Source organism: Xenopus laevis, chromosome 8L, assembly GCF_017654675.1.
Source record: "Xenopus laevis strain J_2021 chromosome 8L, Xenopus_laevis_v10.1, whole genome shotgun sequence".
NCBI lineage: Eukaryota > Metazoa > Chordata > Amphibia > Anura > Pipidae > Xenopus > Xenopus laevis.
The window spans coordinates 121,072,721-121,091,501 of NC_054385.1; the positions used below are offsets into that span (position 1 = coordinate 121,072,721).

Sequence of the window (18,781 nt, forward strand, 5' to 3'; positions counted from 1 at the left end):
TAGATAGATAGATAGATAGATAGATAGATTATAGATAGATAGATAGATAGATAGATAGATAGATAGATAGATGATAGATAGATAGATGATAGATAGATAGATAGATAGATAGATAGATAGATAGATAGATAGATAGATAAATAGATAGATAGATAGATAGATAGAAAGATAGATAGATAGATAGATAGATAGATAGATAGATAGATAGATAGATAGATAGAAAGATAGATAGATAGATAGATAGATAGATGATAGATAGATAGATAGATAGATAGATAGATAGATAGATAGATTATAGATAGATAGATAGATAGATAGATAGATGATAGATAGATAGATGATAGATAGATAGATAGATAGATAGATAGATAGATAGATAGATAGATAAATAGATAGATAGATAGATAGATAGATAGATAGATAGATAGAATGATAGATAGATAGATAGATAGATAGATAGATAGATAGATAGATAGATGATAGCTAGATGATTGATTGAAAGATAGATAGATTTATAGATAATAGATAGATAATAGATAGATAATGGATGATAGATATATAGATACATAGATAGAGAGAGAGAGAGAGAGAGAGAGAGAGAGAGAGAGAGAGAGAGAGAGAGAGAGAGAGAGATAATAGATAGATAGATAGATAGATGATAGATTATAGATAGATACATAGATAGATAGATAATAGATTTATAATAATGAATGTTGCTTACTAATATAACACAAGGAGTATGTTACACATCTATGAAAACAAATTGTGCAATTGTATCACAAATAGATAAACACCTGTTGGGGCTGTAAAACATCAAAAGTCACCTCTTCTGGAGGAGTGATATTCCAGGGCCAAAGGTGGATAAGAAAGCCCAGATGTCTGGCCTTAGGTTACCAGTGGGATTTTAGGGTAGCAATGTTTAACATCTGTGCTGTCAACCTGTGCCACTAAGTACATACTACTATTTATTTACTTGAACCTGTATTGGTTATCTATGCTGTACCTTGTTCATTGAACAAATCAATAACTATACTGTAGTTTTACATAAAATACTATGAGCCTGAAGATCATCATCATACCCTAGGCACCCTAGTTGATATGTGTATTAGTATATTGGACTGCTAAATCTGTAAGCAGTAACCAAGCCTATTCCATCAGTGGTTCTGTGTAGGGTTGCTACTTCTGTCCATGTTACCCTCAACAGGGAGCGGAGCCGCAACATAATAGGGCGGAGCTGCAATGTAATAGGGGCAGGTCCGTGATGCAGCGGGGGCGGACCATGCCATCAGAAGCTGAGCTATGATGTGGCAATCGGCAATTGGCCAAACGCCACATCAATCATAGGAAATCCTGGCAGGTTTTCTTAATTTTGAAAACCGGGCAGGCAATTTTGTCCTGTACAGTCCTTTAAAAAAACTGTCTGTCCGGGTCAAAACAGGACAGGTGGCAACCTTACTTCTGTGCCTCTCTAATGTATGGAAAAGAACAGTCCTTATTCATGGACCGCAGCACTTTAAATGTGGGTATTGTTGATTGATTGAACTGAAGAATATTGTGAGGTAAGGCTAAAGAGAAAGTTCAATATAATTCCCTACTGAAACCTAAAAACCTTCAGGGACTGGGTGTTTGTATATGTAACCAATGGAGATGCTGTACAGAAATATCTTTACTGTCAGCGGCCTCTGGCCCTTAAGGGTTGGGGTATGGACCAGGGTTGGGACATAGGCAGGGCAGGTGCTTAAAAACAGAATACATGCTCTACAAGGGCAGGTTAAACATGAAGGATAAACAAGCAGGTAAAGTCAGGTAACTGTCAACTGTCAAGGCACAAAGACCATGTCAATTGGTAAGGCAGGTGACATACAAGGAAGACCAGGAACAAGAAAGGTGCCGTCTGACAACAATAAGGGACATCAGGTGAACAAAAACATGGTACCAAAGTTCCCACAACTGGTTGGTACTGAAATCACTAGATTACTAGATTGTGACAAGGGATGCACCGAATCCAGGATCAGTTCGGGATTCGGCCAGGACATGTGTGAATATATAATGGACTGAACGAAAAATCGCAGGTATAAACTACACACGATAAGACGTCGTCTTATGAGGTCGGATGAATATGAAACTTGCTGCGTTCACATCCAACAGTCATGTCGAATGGAATGTTGTTTATACCTGCAATTTTTCGTTCAGTCCCATTATATTTTGACGCGTGCATTCAGCCCTTATGGTCCATGGCCAGTAATGTTTATAACTGTTTGACTGAATTACACTGAGCAACAATTAATATTCTTTTGTTTTTTGCTTTTCAGATATCCAAGAAGTCATTTAAAGTGGACCTGTCACCCAGACGTAAAAAGCTGTATAATAAAAGTCCTTTTTCAAATTAAATATGAAATCCAAATTCTTTTTTTTTATGAAAGCATTCATAGCTGTTGTAAACTCATTAAAAAATCTTAGCTGTCAATCAAATATTGTCTGCCCCTCCTCTGTGCCTTAGGCAATTACTTTCACTTTCCATTCAGCACTTCCTAGATGTCACTGCTCTCCTCATATTCCCCCGTTCTATTTACCATATAATTGTGTAACCAGGACATGGGGATGGACATCAGGTCCCCCATTCTGGTGCATAAACAAGATTCTGAGATGATACAAGACTTGTCTTAATAACAGTGTCCACAAAATGGCTGCTGCCTGCTTGTTATAATTATGAGTTCTGATGAAAACACGATTCAAATAATTCATTTTGCTTGACGAACATGATAAAATAGAATTTGAAATAATTTTTTTGGGTGACGGGTCTCCTTTGAGCAATTCACCCCCTGGTAATGGAAGTGAAGACCACAGCAAGGAAGTGGTTTATTTAATTTATTGCACTTGCTGTTGATTTAAACCTGTTGTGACGGTTCAATTTTTATATCATAACAGTTACTGCTTTGCCATCCTAAGGTATGTCTTTCATCGTTTTGATAATGTTTTGCAATTTCCCATGGTCAAGCCACACAACGTGTTTTCTATGTTATTATCCAGATGTTAGAGAAGGGGGAAGGTATTTTCAGAAGACTTCATGCCAGAGGGTAGAACAGATTTCCTGAGGGTGACAAATCTCCTCGCTTGCCACTACCCTTATTAGGACTGGTTACTTTTGACCAAGGTTTTAAACCAAATAACTCTTATTTACTCATTAGAAATGCAGAAATAATGTAATAATAAGAGGGGGCGCCACGACAATTTTGTTGTACTGGACCTTGTGATTTCTGATGGCAGGGGGCTCTATGGAAGACTGTGTGTGTAGCTGTTGTGCTGAGTAATGAGAGGAGTATAATGAACATTTTGTAAAGTGTTCTCTGTTTCGTGCTTGAGTTGTTGCTACTTTTATATTTTGCTTTCAAGAAAAGGAAGCAGCTTAGAAATGAGTGTTTTTGCCCTAAGAAGATAACAAGGAAGCATCAAACACTTCATAGCATGTACAGAACTTCAGATGTGATGTAATGCTTAATGCAATCAGGAAGCCAAGCGAGTCATTGCCACTACTCACCACGCCAACCCACTTTATAGCACCCAGTGCTTGCGCACAACTTTATTTTGCAGGATTCTTGTAAGACATGGATTTTAAGTTATTTCAGCCCCTGAACGTTCTGCTCTTTTCGGGTAAGTCACACTTCTGCTTCTCTCTGTTTTACAATTGGTGTTACCCAGGCTTACATTGGTGCCAAAACTGCACTTTACAATAGGTTTATAACTTTTAAATGCAAAATAAAGTGCACAAAAGAAAGTGGAGGCTCCTTCTGCTACAGCAGAATCACAGTACCTCCATGTTATTAAAGATCTCCACTGTCTGCCCTAACTTCTTTCTATGTTCTTGAATCGGAAGCAGTGTGGATAACGTAGTAATTAGTGCTTTAAAGAGCATTGTCTAAGACTAATAGCAGGTGCTGATGGAATGTGTAGTGGTGTTTTCCAAACTCTTGCCATCGTCCTAAAATATTCCAGCTTTCTCTGGTTTTATACCCCATCACCCACCTATATTCAACATAATCATGATATATATATATATATGTTTAATTCTGAGCTTATTTAGTGTGGATACTAAATGCCCAGTATCAACTGGAAATAATATACACAAGATATATCTATACATATTGGACAGTTGAGCTCATGTAAACTTCGCAACATTTACATTGTTCAAAAAAATATCCGAGACTGAGTGGGTTTGCTGTTGCGTAGCAGTTAGATTTCTCTGCTGCTAGTAAAAACGAAACTTTGACTGGCACTTTCAATTTTGCTATAGAGTCAAATAGTTTGTTTTTTGTAATCGAGTGCAGGGTTTATTTGGGGTGCTGCAGGGTTTTGAGACCTGAGAACATCCATTTTTTTTAAAGCTGATAAAGATAATTAAAGGCAGAAATTTCTTTCACAGTTGCAACAAACTCTATCATGGCTTCCTCAACCATGAGTGGAAAAAGACATGAGGTTTCCTTTCTGGCAGAAGAACAGCAAATGTCAAGAGGTAACGGGGGGGGGGGAAGAAATATTGGTGTTGCACCTGGGGGGTGAATGATGTATGCTGAGGAGCTATCAGTGTTTTGCACAAAGTCCGTGCTTGGAGAGTCATAACTTGCATTGAATGTGCAGGTGGGATACATGCACTCATGGAGAAACTTGGTGGTCAGAATACATCATTCTGACCACTACTTAATTAATTGCATCAAGTCCTTGTTTCCTATTCGAAGTAATGGGAAATGCACTGTCTAAGGCACGCATTGGCATACCATGTGGAAAAGGAAAGCTGAATACTCATAAAGGATATAGAAGAGAATATAGAACTGAAAAGAAATGTGTGAGGACTCATTCTTGTGGCGGTTGTGTTTAAAGGCAAGAAATAAAAAGGAGGAAGGAAAAGGCACTGATGTTTAGAGGACATAAAAACATTAGGGAGAACCTCTAAAGAGTGCAGGGCTAGAACAGTAAGTGCAAGAGAACCTGCAGCCATTGGTGGGTCCAAGACTGATACACAATCTCACTATGTGGATGTGACACAAACAGACTACATTAAGATTTGGAGGAGCACTAAAAATAATTTGGCATTGGAACCAGCAACACCACATTGCAAAGAAACAACTGGGTTGGCTCAGAATAATAAGCTGAACAAGGTATGGCCAACCTCCAAAATATGAAGTATATAGTACCAAATTCTCCTTGCTTGACACATTTTCTTTGATTCGTCATCATCATCAGTGTTGGACTGGGATGCCAGGGACCCACCAAAAAATCTTAGGCTGAGGTCCCACTTTCCAACCTATTATACCTCCTCTCCTCACTCAACCTCTTTATTCTCCTAGTCTCTCTACATACTATTCTCTATGCTCCATTATTTAGCCTCTTTGTTGCCATAAAGAAATAGGAAATGACCATGAAATTGGCCAAATGGTTCGACGCAAGAGGCCCACTGACACCTGGGCCCACCGGGAGATTTCCTGATATCCCGGTGGGCCAGTCCGACACTGATCATCATCATCATTTATTTATAAAGTGCCGACAAGTTACACAGTGCTTCATTGCTTATCTCTTTGCCTGAGTTTTTGGGTGTTTATAAATCTAAGGTTAAATACACATACTACTTCTATACTTTAGTGCAACCAAGATAAATATATTCTTCATGGTGAAAAACTCTTTAGAACTTAGATGCACAAGCGATGCTACTCTTTGGCTGCTAGCATCTACAAAACACAATGTGGTTGAGACTGGACTCCTCTTCTTTATACCATACTTGCATGGCCATGGTGGAAGACAACCTCACAAGAAGGACTTAAAGGAAAAATAATAGTGATTAAATAATAAAGGAGTAACGATGATCTCAGTCATCAAGGCCAAGCTGGGTTTATCCACACTGAACATTAGAGAGGAGCAGGGCCGGGCACCCTAGGCAACCCGGCCTGACAACCCCCCCCCCCCCCACACTTGTGTCCGGGCCTGACTGTGAGAACTACGTACAGGAGGGGCCTGACTGACAGAGGAGGGAGCAAACTGAAAGCACGGAGGGATCTGGCCCTCATATAACTGAAACATATAGAGCATATAAACTCCTAAGGTTAACAGTTGTCTGACTTTATACTGAATCCCTATCAGAATTCTTAACACAGATGTGAGAAGGGAAGGTTCAGAGCTGTTCCAGCTTCTATAAACAGTCTCCTACATCTCTGCTGTAACACAAGGGGTACAGAAGCCACATCAATACAATATATCACAATTTGTCTCCGTACAGCTTGGAGTGCTCGTATGTGGTTTTAAAGAAATTACTCACATTCCTGGGATCAGATCTGAATCATTTTATCCAGATTATTATGCCTTTATGTTAGTAAGGGAAATATTTACTTATTAGAGTCCCACACTCCTTCTACATAGAATCACACAGCAAGAACAGAGGTGCCCTGTAAAACTTTGCCTAAAAAGCAACTGTGGTTAGCACAAACACCCATATACAATCTGCTGACTGAGCGGAGGAAGGGAGCCTGCCGACTGAGAGATAAGAGAGGGGAGGGAGGGAGAAAACAGCGATGGAGAGGAGGGTCATAGGTGGGAAGGAAGACTGAGAGGTGAGGACTAGGGGTAGGCCGAGGACAATTTTAGAGGTAGCTGCCCAGCACCCCCCTATCACTGCGCCCTAGGCATCTGCCTCTTCTGCCTACCCCTAGTTCCGGCCCTGGAGAGGAGACATTTAAATTGTTGATCTAAAGGTACAATGCACATTTATATTCCACAATATGAAGCCTAGTGCTGGTTAGAATTACTAAACAAATCATCTATATGTTTTTAAATCAGGGAAAACAGGAATACAACTCTATAAATATGTTCTGTGTACTGGAACTTAGTGTCTTTCTCTGTCTCTCACACCCACACTCTTAAATCTTACATCTCACACTGAAAAGCTGTAAGAATGAAACCCATGTAGCACCAGACTTCCCCTTCTTGCTTCCTTTTCTCTTCTCTAGGTTTGACAACTCCTCAGTTTCCCCTTACTGCCCTGGAGATTGAAAACTTTGTATTTCTTGAAGTCCTGTTGCATAATACCAAATAGAATGTGCTGGACATGGGAACTGAAAGTGGGAACTGAACATTAGATCTCCTCTGGCAGATACACCCAGTTTCCCCAGTAAGGAAATTGTAGACTTAGAGATCCAGCAACATAGTAAACCCAGCAGTGAATCCATATTTCTTAAAAAAAAAGAAGGTAAAAGAAACCATCTGAGCTAGGGAGAGGCAACACTGTAAGAACATGAAAGGTTCTTCTTTAGCCAGGATTTAAACTGACAGTTGTGCTTCTACATCTGCCCTTGCCCATGCCCCTACTCTAACACTACAGGTTGACCATTGGGATCATGGTATATAAGCCACCATATCATTCTGAGATAATCCTAATGTGGCACTTTTATTTATCCCTGGTAATGTTTTTTATAGGCTAGCAAAAAGTGCAATCCATATGCAACATGGGAGGCCCTATCATGTGGACAATGAATTTTCAAGAAGCCGGTGAGGCATTATTAAGGGGGGGTTATAAAAATATTTTCTTATAATTAAGACCTTATAATATTCTTATAATTAAGACTAAATAAAAACTTGACATTCTATAAAATACTAAGGGTCATATTTATCAAGGGTTGAATTTCGAATCTGAAAAACTTCGAAATTCGAATTGAAAAGACCAACCGAAATGAAGTTGAAGTCCGAATAGGTCAATTTTCGATCAAATAGGTCCATATTCGGCCAAATTCAAATCGTACGAATCAAATTAATAGCGCATTCGATCGAATTAGATTCAAAGTTTTTCCCAAAAAGAAATGTAGATTGTTCAAAGTCCACCAATTGACTCCAAATAGGTTCTAGAAGGTCCCCCATTATCTAATTCGGCAGGTTTTAGATGGTGAATGGTCGAAGTTGAATTTTTAAACAGACAGTACATGACAAATTTAGATATTCAAATTTTCAAACTATTCCCTAGTCAAAGTACACAAAAAAATAGCTTGAAATTCGATTTTTTTAAATTCGAAAATTCACCTCGACCTTTGATAAATCTGCCCCTATAAATTAACTTAAAGATGAACCAACCTTCTAACAGTACTTCTACTTGTCCTACTAATTGAACTGATTATTATGGGTTATTGTAATTGCCAAATATTCGGCAAAATAGGGCCCATCTTTTCTGTTTTTCTCCTGTCTGCAGGAAAGAACCACATCACCAAAATCAATGCAATCGCAAATGAGCCAATCATATTTTCAGTTGATTTCGCTACTTGCTTCCCAGAAGATATTTCCGTTATATGGAGAAACAAAAACAGCTCTCAGCAAGTGGCCATATGCAAAGAAAAGATGGAGAGAAGCCATGGACGTTTTCTGAACCGGATTCAGTGTAAGAAGAACTCTGTTACACTCTATAACCTGACACTGAATGACAGCGGCACCTTCATACTTTCTTCTACGTTTCCATGCAAAGACGAAAAGGAAATCAAACTATTTAGTCTTAATGTGTATGGTAAGTACCAATCTGCATGCCTAATAGAGGGCACTGTGATAGTATAAAATTGTATCTTAAAGTTACCCTCTCATTTAGACTGTACTACGGGGTACGGCCCTCCATCCTTTTGTCTCCTTGACACTGAACACTTAGGGGCAGATTTATCAAGGGTCGAAGTGAATTCGAGGGAATTTTCGTAGTAAAAAGATGTGAAATTCTAATAGGATACTATGACTTCGAATTTATTTCGACTTCGATTCGAAGTTAAAATTGTTTGAATATTCGACCATTCGAAAATCAAAGTACTGTCTATTTAAAAAAAACTTCGACTTCAATTACTCACCAAATTAAACCTGCCGAAGTGCTATGCCTATGGGGACCTTCTACAACCATTTTTTAAGTCTTTACACATCGAAGTAAAATAGTTTGATTGTACGCTAAAATCGTTAGAATCGTTCCATTCAAACAATTTAATCGTTCGATCGAATGATTTTACTTTGATCGCAGGATGGCCAATTTTGCTGAAAAATACTTCGATTTCGAAGTATTTCGATTCGATGGTCGAATTTCGAAGTATTTTCTACTTCGAAATTCGACCCTTGATAAATCTGCCCCTATATCTGTATTTTTATTATATTTTATATTTATGTGAATTGTATTTCTAATAATGCACTTATTGTTACTTATTATTGCAGTGACCCTTTGTTTGTTACTACTAATTTATTGTTTTGCTGTACAGTGTATTGCCCTCAAGGAGCGCTATACAAATAAAAATATACATACATACAATTGTTGTATAATATATTAGATATTAGTGATGTGTGGGCCAGCCTTATACCCACAGGATCGGTGGGTTTACCCGAAGGAGTCGGGTGGTTTGGGCCGACCTCGCTGCTCCTCATTCAGGTCGCAGGTGGGTTGAGGTCTTCTGTCTGCTTTCCCCGCCCACAACCTTAGACTGCTGCCTTCTGACTTCCTGTTTTAAAGAGTTCCGCCTGCCCCACCCCTTTTGTGACATCATCAGCGGGGCAGCACGGGTCTATAAATGGAGGGGGGAAGGTGGGTGCGGGTTGAGATTTTCTCTACCCGCACATTACTATTAGATATCCTTTTATGCAAAGCTTTTCAGTTTTTATATATACAGATATAGGACTAATTATTGAGAATCCGCGGTAACTGGGGTTTTACGGATAAGTGGTCTTTCGGTAATTTGGTAATTTTCAGTAAAAAATTATTTAAACATTAAATAAACCCAATAGGCTGTTTTTGTTTCCAATACGGATTAATTATATCTTAGTTGGTATCAAGTACAAGCTACTGTTTTATTATTACAGAGGAGAAGGAAATAAATTTCCAAATTTTGAATTATAATGGAGTCTATGGACTATGACCCTTCTGTAATTTGGAGCTTTCCGGACACACCTAATCCCATAGCTGTACAGTGTCATGTATTAGTATTAGGACAAATTCTCTGATTTATCACCTTTGAACAGGGCCGGAACTAGGGGTAGGCAGTGTAGGCACCCGCCTAGGGTGCAATCATGGGGGGGCGCACTTTTAAGGGGATTTTCTTTTTCTTTTTTTTCAAACCCTGGTTTGCTTTGCCTTTAATAGTGTATCAATTTTATAAAAAGCCTGTTCCAAACCCCTCTTGCCCGTGATTCGTAATGCGGGCAGAAGCACTCCCCATCTCCCTCTTGGCTCCTGCTGGCAAAAGTACATATTTGGGGGAAATTTTGTGGATTTTTTGGCTGCTGCTGGCATAGGTACAGATTGGGGGCAAAATGAGGGATTGGTTTTGCTGCTGGCTCAGGTATATGGGGCAATATGGTTGCTGGCACAGGTACACAGATTTGTGGGGCAATATGATGGATTTTTGGCACCTGCTAGCACAGGTACAAATTAGTGGCAAAATTATGAATTTTTTTAGCTGCCTCTGACATAGGTACTGATTGTGGGCTAGGGAGCAATCAGAGGGATTGACTTCCATTGGAACAGGTACAAATGGGGGCAATTTGATGGCTGCTAGCACAGGTACATGGGGCAATATGAATGGTAAGGTGGGAAATGGACTGGGTGGGGGGGCACTGATTGAAGCTCTTGCCTAGGGTGCCAAAATACCTTGGCCCGGCCCTGCCTTTGAAATATGATTGAGTATGGTTTAGAGAGATATTTTGAGACAATTTGCAGTTGGTTTTCATTTTTTTTATTATTTGTGGTTTTTGAGTTATTTAGCTTTTTATTCAGCAGCTCTCCAGTTTGCAATTTCAACAGTCTGGTTGCTAGGGTCTGAATTCCCCTAGCAACCATGCACGGATGTGAATAAGAGACTGGAATATGAATAGAAGAGGGTCTGCATAGAAATATAAGCAATAAAAAGTAGCAATAGCAATAAATGTCTAGCCTTACAGAGCATTGGCTTTTTAGATGGAGTCAGTGACCCCTATCTGAAGGCTGGAAAGATTCAGAAGAAGGAGACAAAGAATTCAAAAATTATAAAGAAATAATGAAGACCAACTGAAAAGTTGCTTACACTTGGCCATTCTATAACATACTAAAAGTGAACTCAAAGGTGAACCACACCTTTAATGAACAACTGAAACTCAAAATTAGTATGGGACCTGTTATCCAGAATGCTCGGGACCCTGGGCTTTCCGGATAATGGATCATTCTGTAATTTGGATCTTTGTACTTATAATCTACTAGAAAATCATGTAAACATTAAATAAACCCAATAGGCTGGTTTTGCTTCCAATAAGGATTAATTATATCTTAGTTGGGATTAAGTACAAGCTACTGTTTTATTATTACAGAGAAAAGGGAAATCATTTTTAAAAAATTGATTATTTGGATATATAGGAATCTATGAGAGACGGCCTTTCTGTAATTCAGAGCTTTCTGGATAATGGGTTTCCAGATAACCGATCCCATACCTGAATTGTGGTATTATGCTTGCAATGACAGTTCCCCAAAAATGTAGCAGGTAGACGTGTCGCTTCCTTCTTACGTATAACTATACGTTTTTCTAACCACAGAGTTCCTGCCTGTTCCGCACATAGAACTAGAACAGAAGAAGAACACTCCGTGCTGGTGCAACTTTACACTCCGGTGCTGGGTCCCCTCTCTGGCAGTGGAATATACATGGACAAAACGGGAGAAAAACAGCGGATACAAACACTATAAGAATGGCAGCGCATTATGGGCCTCTCTGCAGCCAGAGTCATGGCATGAGGAGTATCTCTGCTCTGTGTATAATCCGGCTCATAACAGCTGTGCTACTATTCATGTGAGCGACATCTGTCCTCTGTCTGCACCTGGTGAGCAGCATTTATTTTTCTGGCATGTGCTTCATGGAGAAGCTGCCAATATCCATCTATAATTGCAATAAAAATTACATTACACTGCTCTTCCAGGGGTTGTTCACCTTCAAATAATTAGTTGTTTTCAGATAGATCACCAGAAATAACTACTTTTAACAATGACTTTCTATTTTCTATGTGTCACCATTTTCCTAATATTGAAGTGTAAAGTGTCATTTTTCACCTTCTAAACAGCTCTGGGAGACACTTTAAACTTTTCTAAATTGATACATTTAGTTGATACATTTCTTATCTTTGTCCCTGCTGAGCAGAATCCCTGAGTTTCATTACAGGCAGCTGTTAGAATTGATACAATAGTTGCTAATACTCCAGAGATGCTGCTGAGAAATGTTTCAACTAAGGTGCAGATTTATCAAAGGTCAAGGTGAATTTTCAAATGAAAAAAAAAATTGAATTTTCAAGCTATTTTTTGTGTACTTCGACTAGGAAATATTCCAAATTCGATTTGAATTTGAAACAAAAACGAAAATTTGAATATTGAAATTTATCATGTACTGTCTCTTTAAAAATTCAACTTCGACCATTCACCATCTAAAACCTGGCGAATTGCTGTTTTAGCCTATGGGGGACCTCCTAGTCCTGGTGGACTGAAAACTTTTTGGGAAACACTTCGAATCTAATTCGATCGAATGCGCTACTTCGATTCGGCCATATACGGACCTATTCGATCAAAAAAGGACCTATTCGGCCAAAAAAAAACTTCGACTTAATTTTGGTTGGTCTTTTTGAATTCGAATTTAGAAGTTTTTTCAATTCAAAATTCGACCCTTGATAAATATGCCCCTATGTGTCATATGTGTCACCGTTTTCCTAATATTGAAGTGTAATGTATCAATTATGGGGCAGATTTATCAAAGGTCGAGGTGAATTTTCAAATTGAAAAAATTTGAATTTCGAGCTATTTTTATGTACTTTGACTAAGGAATAAGTCCACATTCGATTCAAATTTGCAAAAAAATCTAAAATTTGGATATCGAAATCATGTACTGTCTCTTTAAAAATTCAACTTCGACCATTTGCCATCTAAAACCTGCCGAATTGCTGTTTTAGCCTATGGGGGACCTCCTAGAACTTATTTGGAGTCAATTGGTGAAAAATCTAAGTTTTTTTGGGGAAAATGGACCTATTCGACCCAAAAAAACCTTTGACTTAAGTTCAGTTGGTCTTTTTGAATTCGAATTTCGAAGTTTTTTCAATTCGAAATTCGACTCTTGATAAATATGCCCCCAAATGTTGCAAAATTTTTTAACAAATTGCACCTGAATTACTGAGCTGCCAGACTGAAACACTCAACTTTAAACTTAGATTTTGGAAAACCAGTAAAAAATAAGTTATGGAAAGTAATTAAAAAAAGTCTTTATTCTGGGGAACAATCTGAACTGAAAAAAGTGTTTGGAAGGTGAATGACCCCTTTAAAAGCACAGCGTCCATATTTAAAATGATAATGTGCTCATTGTGATGACTTATTCTTTGCTTTATTACAGGTGCCGTTACAATTCCGTGCAACTTTCTTGTTGGTGTTGGATTTTGGCTTATTTTGCTCATGTTTGTGACTGGAGCAATTATGGTGATTTTTGGCTCCATATTCTTCAAAAGAGGTAAAATGCTTTTTTTATATAGAGTCAGTTTTAGATGAGAGTAGTATTTTATCCTTTCCTGATGAGTGACATGATAATACTACTACTACTACTGCTGCTACTAATAATAATAACAATAATAATAATACGGGTACAGGACCTGTTATCCAGAATGCTCGGGACCTGAGTTTTCTGGATAATGGATCTTTCTGTAATTTGGATCATATCTTAAGTCTACTAGAAAATCGTGTAAACGTTAAATAAACAAAAAAAAAAAAGCTGGTTTTGCTTCCAGTAAGGAATAATTATATCTGTTGGGATCAAGTACAAGATATTGTTTTATTATTACAGACGAAGAGGAAATCATTTTTAAAATATGGATTATTTGCATAAAATTGAGTCTATGGGAGACGGTAATTCTGTAATTCAGAGCTTTCTGGATAACGGGTTTTCAGATAACGGATCTGTAATAAAGAACATTGAAAAAAAATGTAATCACTTTTCTTATTGTATAAGTAAAAGCTAATAATAGAATATCAAGTACTGCTTAAAGGCACATTAGGTAGAGGTATGGGACCTGTTATTCAGAATGCTCGGGAACTGGGATATTCTGGAATTACAGATCTTTCTTTAATTTGGATCTTCAAACCTTAAATCTACTATAAAATTATGTAAACATTAAATAAACCCAATAGGCTGGTTTTGCTTCCAATAAGCAGTAATTATATCTTAGTTGGGATCAAGTACAAGCTACTGTTTTATTATTGCAGAGAAAAGGGAAATCATTTTTGAAAATTCTGATTACAGGTATGGGATCTGTTATCCAGAACGCTTGGGACCTGGGGTCTTCCAGATAATGGATCTTTCCATAATTTGAATCTTCATGCCTTAAGTCTACTAGAAAAACATGTAAACATTAAATAAACCCAATAATCTGGTTTTGCCTCCAATAGGGATTAATAATATCTTAGGTGGGATCAAGTACAGGTTTGGGACCTGTTATCCAGAATGCTCGGGACCTGGGGTTTTCTGGATGACAGTTTTTTTCCGTAATTTGGAGCTTCATACCTTAAGTCTACTACAAAGTCATGTAACAAACCCAATAGGCTGATTTTGCTTCCAATAAGGATTTATTATAACTTAGTTGGGATCAAGTACAATATTCTGTTTTAGTAACTTGGATTATTTGGATAAAATGGAGTCTATGGAGAGAACCTTCCCATAATTCAGAGCTTTCTGGATAACGGGTTTCTGGATAATGGATCCCATATCTGTACAAGCTATAATTTTATTATTACAGAGAAAAGGAAATCATTCTTACAAATTTGGATTATTTGATTATAACTATGGGAGACAGCATTTCCATAATTCAGATCTTTCTGTATAATGGGTTTCCAGATAATGGATCCCATACCTGTTATGAAACGGGATGCTGGGATTATAGCAGAGAGCAGTGTCGGACTGGCCCACCGGAATACCAGGAAACTCCCGGTGAGCCCAAGTGTCAGTGGCCCCTCATGCTGCTAAACTTTTGGCCTATTTTATGGCCATTCCCTGTTTCTATGAGAACAAAGAGACTAAATAGATGGATTAATAGATTATAGTATGTAGAGAAAAGAGACTAGGAGAATAGAGGTTCAGTGAGGAGAGGAAGAAATTATTTCTGACATTGGGCCCCTAATCTAAAAACTTTTGGTGGGTCCCTGGTCTAAAGTTTTTTGGTGGGTCCCTGGTGTCCCAGTCCGACACTGGCAAAGAGCAGATGTCTGTTGTACTACATGTAAGTTCAGCTTGTGTATCTTGTATATTTAATATATTTGTAACATTAAATGCAGCATGCAGTGGTAACTACAATAAAATCTACACAGCAAAGGACTTTGCTCATGGTCATGGGTTGAACATGGAGGAAGACTTGTGCCTAAAAACTCATAGCAATGAAAATGATAGTAACTGAAAATGAAGAGACACACACTCAAATCTAATATATGCTATATAATGATATAATAATTAGTGAGGACTATATAATGATATAATAATTAATGGGGACTATATAATGATATAATAATTAGTGGGGAGTATATAACGATATAATAATTAGTGGGGACTATATAATTATATAATAATTAGTGGGGAGTATATAACGATATAATAATTAGTGGGAACTATATAATTATATAATAATTAGTGGGGAGTATATAACGATATAATAATTAGTGGGAACTATATAATTATATAATAATTAGTGGGGAGTACTGTATATAATGATATAATAATTAGTGGGGACTATATAATCATATAATAATTAGTGGGGAGTATATAACAATATAATAATTAGTAGGGAGTATATAAAAATATAATAATTAGTGGGGGTATATAATTATATAATAATTAGTGGGGAGTATATAAAGATATAATAATTAGTGGGGGTATATAATTATATAATAATTAGTGGGGAGTATATAACGATATAATAATTAATGGGCAGTATATAATGATATAATAATTAGTGGGGAGTATATAACGATATAATAATTAGTGGGGACTATATAATAATATAATAATTAGTGGGGAGTATATAACGATATAATAATTAGTGGGGACTATATAATCATATAATAATTAATGGGAAGTATATAACAATATAATAATTAGTAGGGAGTATATAAAGATATAATAATTATTGGGGGTATATAATTATATAATAATTAGTGGGGAGTATATAAAGATATAATAATTAGTGGGGAGTATATAATGATATAATAATTAGTGGGGGTATATAATTATATAATAATTAGTGGGGAGTATATAACGCTATAATAATTAGTGGGGAGTATATAATGATATAATAATTAGTGGGGGGTATATAATGATGTAATAATTAGTGGGGAGTATATAATGATATACAGTAATAATTAGTGGGGAGTATATAATGATTATATGGCAGTGGGGGTATATAATAATTAGTGGGTACTATATAATGATATAATTATAATAATGATATAGTTATAATAATTATATAATAATCCCTGTGAGAATGCTGTGACCATGCACAAAATTTGCTCAGCAACTTTGTAGAGCAGACATGTATAAATTAATTTATTTAAAGGGCTGGTTTACCTTTTAGTTAACTTTTAGTATATTATGGAATGGCCAATTCTAAGCAATTTTTGAGTTTGTCTTCATTATTTATTTATTTTAAAGTTTTTGAATTGCCTTCTTCTTCTGACTCTTTCCAGCTTTCAAACGGGGGTCACTGACCCCATCTAAAATCAAATGCTCTGTAAGGCTACACATTTATTGTTCTTGCTATTTTTTATTGCTCCTCTTTCTATTCAGGCCTCTCCTATTCGTATTGCAGTCTCTTTTTCAAATCAATGCATGGTTGCTAGGGGAATTTGGACCCTTGCAACCAAATTGCTGAAATTGCAAGCTGCTGAATAAAAAGCTAAATAATTCCAAATAACCACAAATAATGAAAAATGATAACCAATTGCAAATTGTCTCAGAATATCACCCTCTCCATCATACTAAAAGTTAACTCAAAGTTGAACAATCGTTTAATTTATTTATGTTAATGCAAAAATTCTCTTTTTACATGGGAAGGGACGCAATCACTGGTCTCTTGTAGCCTTACTCAGAATTTGGCGCCTATAGTAGAAAAGTAGTAGCACCACCAATATAACCTTTCTTATCTCTCTTGTTTAAATGTTCCAGGACCCCCGGCCCCTGACAATGAGATGTCAATGAAAAACCTGACTCCATGAAACATTGCAGTTTCTGATATAACTGTGAGCTTTGGAGATGTTGCCATGTTCTACTTTATTACTATGGCAAGTGAGGATCAGCACGACATAGCTGAACTAAGCTTTTCCACCTACTTTACTCTGCCCAGACTGGGATAGATAGTTGACATGATGTCCTTGTTCATTGATACGTGGTTTATACATTTCATTATAATTACAGTTAGTGCAGGCAGATCTATATATAATACACAAAAGCAATGAATATGTTGTAAATTATATCCTTATAAACGGTGAGTTCTGATGTCATCAGTTATAAACGCTGACTTCTGATTAGTGATGGGCGAATTTATTCGCCAGGCGTGAATTCGCGGCGAATTTGCGCGATTCGCGGCAGGCGAATAAATTCGCGAAACGCCCGCGAAAATTCGCCGAAAAAATTCGCCGGCGTCAAAATTTTTTTTTCGAAAAAACGGACGCTGGCGTCAAAAACGGGCGCCGGCGTCAAAAACGAGACGCCGGCGCCGTTTCGCGAATTTTTCGCCATTTCGCGCGAAATTCGCTAATTTTTCAGCGAAACGGCGCAAATTCGCCCATCACTACTTCTGATGTCATTTCTGTCACATGACTCACTTAAATTTGTGTATTACAATAAATAAAGTACCCCCAGTTGCAAAATATGAGGATATTAGAAGTGACCTCGGAGTTCCATGACCTGTATAAAAACACTCGGCCTTCAGCCTCGTGTTTTTATATGGTCATGAAACTCCTCGGTAACTTATAATATCCTTATATTTTACAATAGGGGGTACTTTATTCACTATATATCACCTGTCTATAAGGTGATATAGATCCATATGTACTTTTTTATAGGTATGTTTTTTATTTATCCACTTTATTTGTTGTATTTTGAGCTTGGAGTATTCGATTTAAGTGCAAGTCACATATTTGTATATTTAATTTATTTATATTTTATAAATTATGCTTCTTCCTTTATATAAATTATTGTAAGATTGTAAGCTACCAGTGAAGAGCAGGAGCTCATTTATCCCCTGAAGGAAAGGGAGAAGTAAACTTTATAACAAATCATTTTTTAGAAGGTACAAAATATAAGTCATAGGCCTATTGTGTGTTGTATGACATGCAGAAAGTTGTTTTTTGTATGTAATATGTTTTCATAATAATAATGTTTACTTCACTTATGATTTATATAGCAACATATTCCCCAGTACTTTACAGAGATTATACATAATTCACATTGGTCCCTGCTCCAGTGGAGCTTACAGTCTAAGGTCCCTACTAAATAAACAAGGGTGAGTTGTAACAGGAGCCTTGCAAATGCCTTGCAGATAGTGCCCTGGATGGTGATGCATAACAACTCACTGGTGCAATTTAAATAAATAGTTAATGCATTAAAAGATGACCAATTAATGGCAAATAAAAGCTTGAAACAATATAGCAGAAGCGTGGAAGTATTGTAACTGGATCCCTTGAAAGCAACATATTCCTTTTCCTTTCCAATTACAAAGACAATAAAAGCAAAAACAGCAATGTCAAATTACAAAGTAAGAA

At 37.1% G+C, this 18,781-nt stretch overlaps 1 protein-coding gene across 2 annotated transcripts; it reads left to right on the forward strand.

Moving 5' to 3' along the window:
* Positions 1 to 3,271: 3,271 nt before the first annotated feature.
* LOC108699584 lies at positions 3,272 to 17,518 on the forward strand. 2 transcript variants are annotated; one of them, XM_041573513.1, is made up of 6 exons: positions 3,272 to 3,651; positions 4,421 to 4,510; positions 8,222 to 8,530; positions 11,548 to 11,829; positions 13,377 to 13,490; positions 17,184 to 17,518. In XM_041573513.1, the coding sequence occupies exons 1-6, from the start codon at positions 3,606 to 3,608 to the stop codon at positions 17,231 to 17,233; spliced, it is 891 nt and encodes a 296-aa protein (XP_041429447.1). In that variant the 5' UTR covers positions 3,272 to 3,605; the 3' UTR covers positions 17,234 to 17,518. The 2 variants fall into 2 exon arrangements, with proteins under 2 accessions (XP_041429447.1, XP_041429448.1); XM_041573514.1 differs by lacking the exon at positions 3,272 to 3,651 and adding an exon at positions 7,459 to 7,530 and having other exon boundaries at positions 4,426 to 4,510.
* Positions 17,519 to 18,781: the final 1,263 nt, after the last annotated feature.

Bases quoted from the DNA above. Each gene is read 5' to 3' on its own strand.
- LOC108699584 (XM_041573513.1), top strand. From the start codon at position 3,606: ATGGATTTTAAGTTATTTCAGCCCCTGAACGTTCTGCTCTTTTCGG. The intron at 3,652-4,420 runs GTAAGTCACACT...TTTCTTTCACAG, and splicing joins GAACGTTCTGCTCTTTTCGG to TTGCAACAAACTCTATCATG. The intron at 11,830-13,376 runs GTGAGCAGCATT...GCTTTATTACAG, and splicing joins CTGTCCTCTGTCTGCACCTG to GTGCCGTTACAATTCCGTGC.